Source organism: Cyprinodon tularosa, unplaced genomic scaffold, assembly GCF_016077235.1.
Source record: "Cyprinodon tularosa strain WSP-4 unplaced genomic scaffold, ASM1607723v1 ctg82, whole genome shotgun sequence".
Classification (NCBI taxonomy): Eukaryota; Metazoa; Chordata; class Actinopteri; order Cyprinodontiformes; family Cyprinodontidae; genus Cyprinodon; species Cyprinodon tularosa.
Genome location: NW_024039585.1, coordinates 1,097,611 through 1,111,915, shown reverse-complemented (window position 1 = coordinate 1,111,915; position 14,305 = coordinate 1,097,611). Strand labels below are relative to the sequence as shown.

The 14,305-nt window shown below is 37.6% G+C and overlaps 1 protein-coding gene across 3 annotated transcripts in view; it reads right to left on the bottom strand.

Moving 5' to 3' along the window:
- ttll7 (tubulin tyrosine ligase-like family, member 7) overlaps positions 1-14,305 on the bottom strand; it is a 110,648-nt gene that overhangs the window by 12,007 nt on the left and 84,336 nt on the right. For all 3 annotated transcript variants that reach the window (XM_038272161.1, XM_038272160.1, XM_038272162.1), the window contains exons 16-19: positions 8,640-8,926; positions 7,605-7,739; positions 4,030-4,110; positions 480-640 (exon numbers count right to left, since the gene is read on the bottom strand). In XM_038272161.1, the coding sequence (XP_038128089.1) occupies positions 480-640; positions 4,030-4,110; positions 7,605-7,739; positions 8,640-8,926 (664 nt within the window). The remainder of the gene's footprint in view (positions 1-479; positions 641-4,029; positions 4,111-7,604; positions 7,740-8,639; positions 8,927-14,305) is intronic.

The following is a 14,305-nucleotide window of genomic DNA, read 5'->3' as shown; positions in this document are numbered from 1 at the left end:
ATGTATATTAAAGGGCCACTGTTAAGTATGTTGGAGGATCCTCCCTTTTGCTGTATTAAAATGGATATTAAATAAAAACAGAAGTGGTTCACTAGAATCAAAATCAACAGTCCCCAGGCTTTAATCATAGAAAAAAAACTTGTAAAGTGAGCAAAAAGATGAGTAACAAAAATATTCTATTCCCTATATTGTATTCTCTATTTGACAGAGATTGGTAATCTGAGAAAACTAACAGATGAACATTTGACTTCTAAAAGAGAATTTCCCCCTTGAATTGAAAAATAATACTGAAATTAAAAGAATATTTTTCCTGTGTGATAAAGTAAGAGGAAAATGATTTAAAGCTTTTAACCAGAAAGGCCAATAACTTCGAATGGTGGCGTATTTGAAATATTGTTTTTCTCAGTATCATTTTAAGACTTTGCCTCTCTGTCAATTTGAGTGAAGCTCGTTAAAAGACACAGCTCAGACCGGCCTACCCGGTGTTGGAGAAGCAGTTCCAAAGTCCCTGGCCGTGACTCCACAACAATCGGTTGAAGATGCGGTTAAAAAGCCGATAGAGGTGCAGGCTCTCTACATCGGGCTCCCTCCAGATCCGCTGCAGCGCTGAGCGGACATTTGTGCGAACGATGTCCAACACCTGAGGCAGCCAGGAAGTGAATGTGAAATGAAGAAAAAATGTCACTTTAAGTTCAGAGTTGTACTAACAAGAGAGTTGTTTTTTTTTGTAAAGTAGATGAAGGTGTTTCTTATTTATATGCAGAACTTGGCATTTCTTCCTATTCTAATTTCTCCTGGTTTTTCTTCCCCGTTGATCACACCATAATTTTACCAATCACGGCTCTCAAATTTGCTCACCAACAAAGAGCAAGCTTGCATTTATGAATAACTTCAGTGAAAAATACAAATTCAAAAACACAAACAGGAGCAAAGCTTTAACAAAAATTTACACTCTCTAATGACTATGTGAGCAGTTTTGTCACTGCTTTCATAGAAGTGTTCATGCAAAGATATGAAGCCAATGTCTCCTTTTTGTGTATGCGGCTGAGCTACAGGCAGGACAAAAAAACCATTGGGGCATATAGTGGAGAGCCTGGGAGAGGACTAATTGCTGCACCGATGTCAGTCTTGGAGATAAGGTGTCAGAAGTTCCTGGGCGGTCTGCAGACACCTGCGCCAGGCTTCCATCTTCCCCTCTTCCTTTTTCCTATTCCTTCCCACCTCACAACATTCTCTTTTTCCCTTTTCCTCCCCTTTTCATCCCAGCTCAGAGCAGTGCTGAGGCTCTTTTGACTTTGATTCCTTGCTCCTCATTACTGAAGTGCTTGTCCGTCTGTGCATCCGCACGATGTGTGTTTGTTTTCGATGCAAAAGTAGTGAGATTTCCCCACAGCAGCATGAGGCGAGCAGGGCATGCATGCGCTCTCAGACAAACTGATAGATGAGTAAACACACAGATATGTTTTGGTATGGTAATCAGACGGCAGAGCAGTGGGTGCCACGTTCCTGACCTCTGCCTGCTGCTCATTAGGCTGCTTCACTCCAAATAAACATGAGCTCACGCCACCGAGGCCCACAGCTGAGCACAGTGGATCACAAAGCAAAGGCTGAGAGATCACATCATTATTGACACGCCTACCGGATGCCATTTCACGGCTTGTCCCCTCTTCTGTTTTGTTTACATCTTTTTTGGGGTGAATCTACCTCCCGTGGTCTGACATGGTAATGATGTTCATGCTTGTCATGTTTCTTTTTTCTTCCCTTTTCTCTAAAGTTTGATTTGGGGATTATGTTTTGTGGTTTTTAAAAGTTGTTGAAAAGCTTTCAAAGAAATAGGTAGGCGCCATGACATTTTGTCATGTTGGGTGGTTTTAACAACGTCCATTCTGCACAGGGCGACAGTATAGGAGTCCTGACAGCAAAGGCCATTTATACAGATGTCAAAAGATAAATGGGCCCCATTTTTAACACTTTTAGACCTAACATAAAAAAGGCATTATCTTGGTGAATTGTGGCTGAAAGATAAATGTGTCCCATGTTTAACTCTTTCAGACCTAACATAAAAAAATGAAGCATTATTTCAGAGAAATGTTTCTGAGACAGGGTTCAAAATAAACCTCTTCCTTTCATCCTCCAACACAAAACTGAAAGTTTTTCCCCGAAAAACATTTTCACACATGTATTCACCAAAAGTAAAAATTGAAACTTGCTCAAAACTCTACTAATCTTTGAAATAATTTTCCAGGACACATGTAAAGAGATTATAAAATATTCATTTTATTCAAATTTTTACTTTTTTCATAAAATCATAATATAATTTTATATCCTACTAATTCAGATTTGTAAACAATGACAGTCATATTGGTTTTATTAAGTGATGTACATAAACAACACAAGGGTTAATTAGGACGTTTTTACTGCCCAAATGGATGGAGACACCAAATTATTGCTCTAAAAAATGCAAATAAAAAAAATTACTAAAAGCATGTTTCTAATGATTTTCTTTAACCTTTAAAGAAAAGGTAAAGACATTCAATGTCTGTAAAAATGTTGGCGGGCAACCTGTTTTTGAAATGTTTTACTATATTCAGTATTATATTTTCAAAAGTAGTTCCTTCCTTTTGTTTCCCATGTTTCTTCTAACTTTTGCTACATTTCCAAAGCAGTTTAGTTGATCAAATCCAGGACCTGTTATAAATTATCCTTTGGATTTATTTCTTGTGCTAAATTACTTCAGATTTTAATTGAATTGTTCGCTGTCTTGATTAAAAGCGAACTTTAACAAGATTTTAAAAGTCTCTAGGAGATTGCCCTCCATGTGAGATCTGTCCGCTTGTAAAGCAGACAGCATGAACTATGGTTCTATTTACTTTAGATTAGGGACACTCTGCCTAAAGAAGAGCAGTAAAATATCTTGATGTCATGTTCATGAGTTGTGGAGAGATGGGCAGGCAGATTGGGGCCTCCTAAGCAGTAATACACCATCTTTCCAGTCTGTGTCCCAACCCTGATTAATGGTCTCTAGATAGAGGTTCTGAGCAAGAAATAATAATCTGGAAACAAGTGACTATACATAAACTTTCCTCTAAGGTGGACTGTACTCAGCTTTATAGATAGGACAGAAAGCTCTGTCTTCTGAAGAAAGATCCGAGTAGAGTTGCTGCACCTTTGCATCAAAGGGTTCAATTGAGGTGTTTTGAACATGTGATCAGGATCCCTCCTGGGTGTCTAGGTGTTTTCCAGTCATGTCCCAGTGGGATAAGGCCCTGAAGCAGACCCGAGTTTTGCTGGAGGGACTGTATCCCTTCTGGCCTAGGAATGACTTGTGATCACTTATAATGAGCTGCAGAAGGTCACCAGGGAGAGGAATGACTGGGTTCCTATACCAAAACCAGTATTTGCCAACTTGCCCATTGCTCTCAGAAAAAAACTGAAGAAACTGGATGCATAGGTGGAGTTTTAACTGGGGGCTCTAATGGTTTTCTTTTAAAACTACCATCCTATCATCAGCATTTTAGGACTACAAACCTAGTAGATGTCCTGCAAATTCATTCTCCAATGTTCAATTGATAATCTCAGTTGTTTGACCCTAAAGACTTTGGTGACTACAGCCCGAGTTTATCAATCCATGGTCAGTCAAGTGGGCTCCTTCAGGTTTCTCAGACAACATGGGTTTTAGAATAAACACTTTGACATTCTGGTTTCTACATTTCAGTGGCGGATGTACTTCCTCAGATGACTCAGACTCCAATGGACTAGTAAAAAAAAAAATAGTCTCTTCTACCAGAAACCTGTCCATGCAAATAAACCATTAGCCCTCCTAAAAACTGCATGTAAAATCCTTCCTTATCCATCCCATGTTCAGCAGTATTGGCGTGAGCATCTTCTTTTATGAAAGTTACATTAACTGTCCCGGAGTGATACTTTTGCAAGGCACTGTATGTATATACGAAATAAATGAATTGAAATGTACTGTATCTAACTCAAGCGGAGGTATACTGAAGCTTGGATTGCGCTTTGAAGACTCACCTTCCTCTGTTTGGTTGAGTCCAACTTCACCAGCCAATAAGATGCCACTTTTGATTTATGGTACTTCCAGTTGTCAAGAATCTGTGTAGGGAGTATGAGTGTTAGAGCGTTTTAAATGTCTGCGGCAAAAAAGGAGATATTTTATCAAAGACCATTTTATGAGATGTAAATACATAGTTGGTAGAGACTTATGGTTACATGTCAGAAGAGAAAGTAGAGAAAAATGAGGAGAAACTAATTTAACATATTAGGTTAAAGAAAGCTAAACATCAACAACAAAATAAAAAACATTCACCTTTTTAGAAAAATGATAGTCATCCATTTATTGATGGACTCATTCCAAAAAACCTATCACGTCCTGAAATCTGCAGTGTCGCTAGGTTAGTATCTCCCTGAAGAAGTCATTGACTGCATAATGTTGCAGAACAGCAGTCCTTTATGTACAGTATGCAGGACCCCTCCGTGGATTGCCTCTTATTTTGAAATTGATCAGAATCGCTTTACTCTCCCCATGTCTGACTTCCTGTGAAGCTCATCTGGTTTTCAGAGATTGGTGCATTATTTTGTCATCCGTCAAAACAAGACTCATTCCATATATCTTATGGATGACAGAGGGGAGCTTTGCATCAAGCTGCAGTGCAACAGAGTTGGTAAAGATTAACCTCACTGAGTGGAAAAGCTTCTATTTGTGATGGATTGGAGGATGCATGGACTAAGGAGTCTATATGAATGAATAATCTAATCGTTTCACCCATCCCTCAAATTGGTCCTCATTATGATAGAGTTCCATCTTTACAACAGACTGTTTAATGCTGCATATTACAATGTGTAGTGTTATCTTGCTGTTAGGGCTCTCAGGGTCCTGTCCTCTTGCGCCTAATTAAAGACAGCATTGAACCTTTATTGATATATACTTGTCTAATTCTCTCCTGGCATCAGAGTTCAATTTTTTTTCACATTAGTATTTGTGAATCTCATAACAAAAGTTCTTTGAAATGCTGAAAGCTCAGAAAATAAATCCTATTTATAAGAGCTATACTAAAAGAAGCATGTTTTGTTTTTATGTTGGATTATTCTAATTTGCTTCCTTGCAGCACCAGAATGACTCTGTTCTTTCACCCAATGCTGCTGTTATTGAGTTGATGGTACAAGATTCTCTGTAAAGATAGCTCACAGTGGAAAGCAATCTACCTTTAGGTTCTCATACACAAGTATGATTGGGTTTCAAATATCTGAAAATTCTGTAGGTACAGACTGTAGTACAAAAACAAGTGTGAAACTTCTCTCTGTTTCCATGTGTGCAACAAAAGACGAAGGTATTAAGCAAAAGATTAAGGCAATTTACTCAGATACAAACATGTATTAAGCCCAATTAAAACTTGAACTTTTAACTACCGTATTTACCGGACTATAAGCTGCTCCTTTTATGCCGGGCTTTGAACCATGCCGCTTATAAGAAGGTGCAGCTTTTCTGGGGATTTTTCCTAACCACCAGAGGGGGCTAATTTTCATTTAGCACAAGAACAAGCTAGCACCAGGCACAGTGGAGAACAAATGTCCCAAATTCATATATTTTGACATTTATTTGCCTCATTAAAGCTGCCGAACCAATTAAGAGACTGGGCTCAACTCCTGTAGAGCTGAAATAAAGATCTGACGAAGCCTCATATTTCTGTAAAAGCTCTTATTGCTGCGAGCCAGCAAGCTAACAGGAGCTAGCATTCTTCTTCTTCCCTACTCTAGTGGTGACATGTAGAGCTCCCCCTACAGGTTTGATATCTACAGTTCAGTAGATATCAATGGCTTACAGTCCAGGGCTGTTTATTTATGTAAGTTTCCAGTTTAAAAAAAAAAAAATCGGTGGGTGAGGCTTAAAGTGAGGTGCGCTCTATAGTTTGGAAAATACGATATGACAAAAAGAAAGCTAGGTGAACACATCGGTTTCCATGGTGCTTAACGCCGGAAATCCCAACTCGTTGAAGTCAGTGTTAAGCCAAGGAAAACATTATTTGATTAATCTGATACAATACATTTCTCTGCTTTTTGTTTTACGAAATAAGAAAATATGCATACAGTGCAGAGAAAGCGTTCAGAATTCATATTCAAGACAAAGTGATATTTTATCTCAGTAAGAAAGATCATAAAAATACTTTTTGTTTACTTAATATCTGAATCAGAATGTGAAACAATTTTTTTCAAAGAGCAATCTATATCAAGCTTCATTTCCATTAAGTTTGATTTTAATGGCTTACATGCATTGAAAACAAAAAATGTATTTCCTTTTTAACCAAGGCATGCAGAAATGTCATAGACTGCAGAATCATTAGGACTGCTGACTTAACAGGTGTCCTGTAGACTTTCATTAGTACCCTTCACAGGGAAGATGAGTCCCAAAAAATGTTGTTAATGAAGCTGACTACAGACATATTAAGTGGCAGTTAAAAGAAAGAAGACGGTGTGCAGAAAAAGATGCATATGCATCAGAAAAACCCTTAAATAAGCTTTGAGCTGTAACACTGAGTTCTGCTCACCTAATGCAAGAGTTTTTTATTTTTTGCCGTTACTAAACACATAGTTAACCAATTTAAAGGACATAAGAAAAAGTCAGTCCTTAATAGTAAACTTATAAGTAACAGTCTTCTAGTTCACTCTAAAATGCTTATGCTCTAAAGATTCATGCCTGTTCTGTGTCACTGCAACATCTAGCCTTCTATCTTTGAATAAGATTTTTTTTTAGCCAAGTGGAGAGGATGTAACACATCTGTTTGAATGTGACACCGAGGAATAATTGAACCAGCCCAGGTGTGCTTTTTTGCAAATATTTCAAATGCATCCTTAAAGGACAAAGCAGCTCAGCTTCCTGGTGGTATTTTTGACACTTATCCTTGTCAAGAAAGTGTGTCTGGTTTCTGTCCATTCTGCCCTTTGGAAAGGTGGCACAGACACAAGAGACTGAGAAGGGCAATGGCAGTTAATAGAGAGCACAATAGACTAGTTCACACTGCCTTTACATTATGGATGTGCCTTTTCTGTCACAAATTTAAGAGGAGCTGATTAGTTTCCTTGGTAGCCTTATTGTATGGGATTTCAACAAAGCATAGCATTTTTTATAGGCTGATTTAAACAACGTTGAGCAGATTAAATAATAATAATGATTAAAACTTCCACCAAAATCAAAGAATAACCTCAATATTTCCTTTAATTATAAGTGATGGGATTAATAACCAAAACTGGAAACCTGATGTTTTATCACATACAAAAATTATCTTTGCAAACATCAAATCTGCAGTCAGTTTCATTCATATCCACAGTAGATATGTAATAGCTTCTCTGTTGATTTCTTGCAGATATAAATGAATTGTGTGATGGGGAATAGTAGTATTGGATTGCCAGCCCAAAGAAAGGCTGTTGCTGGGGTCATTTCAGTGGAGGAGAAGAACAGCTGACAGGCTATTGTAAAGTGCAGTGAGGAGGTGAACTCACTACTCAATATTGATACCAAAATATGATTTTTTTTTTTTTTCATAAAATAACACATAAATGAACAACCTAGCTATAGTAAAGCTTATACCCACCTCATCTAGCACTGCCTCAGCCTCCTCCTCAGTTTTCCCAGGAAACCTGATCCGCATTGCGGTAAGTGCCGACAGGGTCTGGCGCACCAATTCAGCCTCCTGCTCCTTCGTCCTCAGATTAATGAGGGGATCACCCTAAAAGTCAACAAACAAGTTAAAAAGACTAATAGGATACAATCAGATTATTGACATAAATGTTGTGTATGTAGGCTCAAACAGACACCACCTAGTTAATGTTGGGTTCGTTGGTATTTAGTAAGGTTAACAGAAACAACAAGGTTTTTTTTTTGCCGTTAACAAGATCACTGATCTCCGGGAGCTTATCTAAAATTGGTCGACCCAGGCCGAATCAAATCTTCAGTAGAAATTACGCTGATGCCATTCCAGAGGTGTTAAACATTAAGTGGATAAATCCAAACATTACAACTACAAAATATGCATAAAGCCCACTTTGGGCTCTGAATCAACACTGCTACTACATACAGGTCAAGGCAAAATGTTATCTCACTTCATGAAATACATTAAGAATGAATACAATCATACAGGAGTTAGAGAAGTCCTTAACATAATGTAAAGCAATATTAAGTTTCAATATTTCAAACCATAATTATAGGAAAAAATAGAGGAGCTGGGCCTCTATTCAATTCAAATGTGCTCTGCATTAGTTTTTCAAATAATAATTGGCATTTTTAATAGTTTATTAGGTTCCTTAAAAACAAAAAATTGTTCAAATGCAATTTAAAAGCCAAAACCTAACCGAAAAATCTAACATTCATGCCCACAATGTGTATGCTGTATGTAAGCTTCTGACCAGTACTATCAATTTATTAGCGTTTGTTCAGCCCGGTTTCGATTTATTCAACAGTATCCAGAGAATCAGGGGATAACACGGGAAACCTTCACATATAAAATAGGAGCACATATAAAGGTCACTATGTTGGGCTACACCAACCTTGCTTGTCTATTTAAGTCAGTCAGCATATTTTATAATCAAACAGATATTAAGTTTGTATGAAGGAATGTTGCAAATCCTACTAAATTAGAGTGGATGGTGCCCAGGCTGCTGCTGTGAGGCACACGTTGGGTGGAGCCACTGCGGCTCAGCGAATGTGAGCGAAGCGTGGCGGAGCTTGGCCTGGCGAGAGGCATTGCCAGCGGAGACGGCCTAATGGACAATACTCGCATCTCACTGGGTGACGGAAGGGATGCAATGGACCGAGGGCAAGAGATAGAACGTCTGATTGGACCCGAAAGAGTTGGGGACACAGAGGGTGCAATGCGGGTTCTGATAGGCTTGATTGGAGGTTTCCAGTGCATTCGACCTATAAAAAAACAGAAGAAAAAGAGAAGATTGTCCTGAGAAAATTCCCTTTCATTCTCTGGGTTTTTCATGATATCTCTGTCAAGCTTTTAAGCTCTCTTGTTTGCTATGGATCAGTTGGTGCATACATCATGAGATGAAGTGTGACACACTGACCCAGCAGTCGGGCTTTTGTGTTAGAAGCAATTCTGTTTCTTGTATGGAATCCCAGAAACTTAGCTGAAATCTGGCTCTTGTCTGGTCTGGGGATAGATTAAGGAGCAGAAGCAGAAACATAGGATACAGGTGTAAGCTTGCTAAAAGCTTAAAGTCAAAGCCTCTGAGTCTTTTCATAAACCGGGACACTATTCTAGCTTGTCTATAGGCCAGTGTAATGGTGTGCGTCCATTGTAAAGAAATCTTACAAGGATTTCTCTGTGTGTGTTTGTATGACTGTTGACTGTCTCCCAAGGTTTAGTCAGTGCCAACTGTGAGTATTATGGGGCTTAGTTGTAGCAGTCCTTTGGTCGCTCGGTATAGAGAGGGACTTGGCAAGATTGCAGTCTCTCTCTGCACAGTGAATTAATTTTTCATGATTTCACTTCTTATTCTGTGACAAATTAAATGGGTTAATCCAAGACTCATCCCACTTAGTGCCATAACTTAGCCCACAATGCAACCAGAGAATTTCTCAGCCAAGGTCAATGCAGTGCCTTCTATGCAAGGTACTCTCTTTTCTCGCTTTGTTTCTTAGTTGACACATGTGATTTTGCTATCTGAAGGGAAAGTATTAGGCTTATCATTATTGCTATAAAACAGTATGATTCAACAACAACTCTTGTGAAATTGTCAAGGTGTTTTACAAAGGTTCTCTGCTTCTTTTTCAGTAAAATCACTCCTATTCATGCCTGAGTAAATTCTTTGTCATCCAGGTCAAGCCGAACACAAGCAGTCTGCTCTATGATGTACTGGTCACATGTCCAGGGTGTACCTACACCCTGCCCAATTACAGATCATGATAAGCTACAGCATCCCAGAGAGCCTGACAAAAATGCAGGTGTATATAATGAGTTGACGGAGGAAAGCAGTAGTTCTCAAAGAGAGAATCAAAGTGAGTTAATTGGGTAACAGTATCAGTCATGGGAAGATTAGAGAAAAGCCCACAGCATTATGTAAAAACAATGTCACATAAGATAAGTAATCAATAGCAAGACACTGGCATTCAGAAAAAAACTAAACCTAAACCTAAAAAACATGGCAAAATTATAACTGTTGAATGAGGCTCCCCAAAAGTGATAGAAACACTGGATGAGCTGCAGTATTTTATTTTTTTTTTTTTTTTTAACAAATATAGGTTGTTTTCAAACTGGACTGATAACCATCCTCTCTGTTTACCATATGTCTGAACTATGAAGCAAGGTGATAAGGTCACAGATCTTTCTTCTAAAGTTCACATCAAAACCTGACTAAAGTCACTCTAATGTCTGTTAGTGAACTCAAAAAGAAATCTTGGTGTTATTATTATTTTTTTATTAGGACCTGTCATTTAAATCTCTTGTCAAAGAGGTTTCTAAAATTTCCATCTTTCATCTGCGGAAATTTTTGAAATATCCTGTCCAGGGTTGATTCTAAGAAACTAGTCCATTTGTTACTTCAAGGCTGGACTATTGTAGTTCTTTACTATCAAGAACTCAACAAACAGAAGTTAAAAGCCTTCAGCTGATCCAAAATGCTGCAGCCAGAGTTGTGATGGAAATTAAAGAGAGATCATATCTCTCCCATCCTAGCTTTTCTTCATTGGCTTCCTATTGAAACCAAAATATAATTTAAAATCCACTTTCTCATATATAAAGCCTTAAATGGCCAAGCTCCATCTTATATTAGATATATGATTGTTCCTCTTTCTTCCTAACATAGCACTTTGCTCTCAATCTGCAGGTTTACTAGTGGTTCTTAGAATTTCTAAAAGTAGAATGGCAGATCTTTTAGTTATCAGGTTCTTCTCCTGTGGAATCAACTACCAGTTTTAGTCCGTGAGGAAGACACCCTGTCTACTTTTATGGGTAGGTTTAAAACTTTCCTTTTTGATAAAGCTTATAGTTAGAGTGGCTCAGGTTATCCTGAGCGATCTCTAGAGTTATGCTTCTATAGGCTTAGACTGCTGGAGGACACAGGGACCCCTTTTTCATCATTCTGCTTCAATCTATCTCTATTCTCCCATTCTGCAGAATCTGTTAGTTCAATCTCTAATGCTATGCTTTCTATGCTTTTTCTCATAATAGCTTTACCTCGTCTGTTCCTGTTCGGCTGTGTTTAAGGTGAGTCGGACAATGGGAAGTTTCAAAATGTTTAATAACAAAAAAAATAAAGAGTAAAAATACTCCTTCCACTGGCAAATCATCTTACTTACCTTCTAAAATTAAGGGTAAATAAACTTGATTTAAGACATTTTTACTCAGTTCTAGATCGTTTTTGCAGCATGTTAATCATTGTTGCTTTTATTGTTATTGGTAGACAAGAGGTTCAGTGATAGTTATAGTCATGGAGATGATGCAGAGGGATAGCATAATACTAGTGGTAGGAGGAGAAGGTGTTGAAAAAAAATAAGATAGAAAAGTAAGACAGTAACTAAGAAACCATGCTTAAAAAACATAGTGACACATAGAAATCACGTTGGCAGGGCTAAGGTGCAACTGCCAACATAGAATTATATTAATCTCCAGGATTGTAATTCAAACATTGGCTCGTTGACAACTAAAAACAGGCCTGAGAAAAACGTTTATTGCACATATATCTTGAATTTCCAAATATAGCTTCTTTTTAAAATAACCTGCTCATTTAGTAAACCTTTATCAACAGAAGATAGTTTAATTAAATTGGTACACAAAAATGTAACTGTTGGAATTAATGTTTTTTCTACAGCAAATAAAGTATTTGTGTTAAAATAGGATTATATCCATACTGTGATTGTTTAAAAGGCCTCTTCAAACCAAGCTTCCATGTTAGTTTGAAATGCTAAGTCAGACAAAAGCAGTTCTGAAAAACACTGGAGAGGTGAGAAAATAATGAAAAGAGAGAGACAGATAAAGAAATATAGTGAGAGAGATATAAATACATTAAAAAACAGTCAAGGTAGATAGAAACTGTGAACTGTTGCAGATAATTCATTCTTGACCCAAACCTTAAGAAAAATCTTTCTTTAAAAGTTAGACATGTTAGCAGTCCTTTGTGTAAAGTAGTCAATGTGAGATCAACAGAGGGAGGATCTAAGCAATGATCTTTGTAAAGTAAGTTTCTGTCAGTCAGTCAAGAAAAAGCCATAAGGTTACTTCCAAACAGTTTGGAGCTGATCAATCCAAAAACAGAAGAAAAAAAAAATTCTCACATCAATAAAATATCAGAGAGAACTGCCAATCTTTAAAAACAACCTTCGGTAGTAACATCTAAACCCTCACAGCTCCCTGTTTAATGTTAAGATGTGGCAATGATATAATTTAAAAAAGAGTAGCTAAGCATTGCGTGATAGGATAGATGTACAGTCAGATCTTAAAGTCGTAGGGAAATGGCTGTTTCAACGGTTGCAGTTCCGAATTCTCCCAAAAGGTGCCCAAATTCCCACAGGGGAATAAAGTGATTGTGATTGGTCGATTATCAAGGGGGCAGGATTGTTGTGGCGGAAGGTTTGCAAGCATGTTTGGTTGTGACCAAGCAGCCCTTAGCACCAACACTGTCAAGGAACGCTATGGACAGCGGAAACATGCAAGAGGAGGAGAGTTTTGTGTCTGAGGTTTTGGATGAGTTTCCTCCGTTATACAATTTTATTTAGAGGAGGAAAGCGGGGACAAAGATGTTGTGAAAGAAGACCAGGGCAGCAGAAGCTCCGTATGGTGTAGAACGCTTACAGTCGTACATGTTTGAGCCCTTGCCTCGCAATGCTGCCAGTTCTGTAGCTCTACGCCTGCCGAAGACACAGATGTCCATCCCCTTGAACACTGGGACGTAACTCAATGGTAAAGTAAATAATTTTTATTTCAACCTTTGCTTCTATTAGCTGTGACATATGAATCAGGATGCAATGACCGAAAAAATTTGATTGACAGATGGCCGTGGATATATGATTGGCCAAATTTAGGTGTACAAGCCGCCGTATTACTAACTGGCCTGCATAAAATAACGGAAAAAAACACAGATTTTAAGACAGGATTAAAAAAAAAATAGAAATTTTCTAACTTTTGGAACAATATGGTCTGATAAAGAATACAATTATATATACATGTTTAAGCCAGAATGATTTGAAATTTAAATATGACTTCCCTACGACTTTAAGTACTGGCATGCAACAAAAACTGTCGGAACCTTCCGCTTATTGTGGCAGAGATGGCAAAAAAATTTTCCAATTGTATAACAAAACGCTGTATGAGATTTGTTTGACTAGATTAGTCAGATTTTGGTTCTAATTAAGCCTTGGAGAACGACGTTAAAGTTTTTCAGAAAAGAAATATAAGCATAACTTGGGGTAGCAAAGTTGCAGCTGATCAGCTTGTAGGACTTCTGGTATGATGGTCCACAATGAAAAACAGTGCACGCTTAAAACTATAAAAAAGTGTTATTTTTTTTATCTTTTCACCTTATTTTAAGACCAGGAGATAATTTTTTTAATATAAATAATAAATAAATAATTTATTTTCAGGTTGTAAATTAGTGATTATATGAACTTAGCTTTATTCATTGCAACATAATACGGCCATGTCAGACCCTGATTGTCCTTACAGTAGATGTACTGTAGGTTCAATACAGTGTCAAAAGGACAGAGATTTAGGTCATAATAGCTTCAACTTGTTTGGGCAGTTACATTTAGTTGGTAGTAAAAGTTTTTTTCAGTTTTATTTCTGGAGGTTTTACTTATAAATTTCATGTTTCTGGGTCTTTTAATTCAATAACTCATATCAGTGCTACAGAGAGGTCAGCTCATACATCTGCAGATATGTTTTATTTTTGATGATGTTATGGGATATAGCAAAACAGATAAGCTGTACCGTCAGAATTGGTCATGTTGGAAAAACTGTAGGAAATGAACTTTAACACTTAGCTGCAGTGAGGTCTATCTGCTAATTCATACTGTGTGCTTTTTCATGTAATTACTGTCCTATTTACTGCCAACTGTTTATTTGATTGTGCACCAGTAGATTTAGTTTTTGACTTCATCAGCCTAAAATTCATAAACTTTTTATTTCAAACAAAGCAGCTTGCAGCTTAATCTAGAACAGCAGTGCCCTTTTGTAACAGTGATCTTAGTTCACTCTAAGGGTTTTGATTTTCCTCCTGAAATCTTTTACTTCTTCTTTTACTAATATTTTTTTCATGTCTCTCGGGGTCTTTATGGTACCTGGTAACTGCTTTT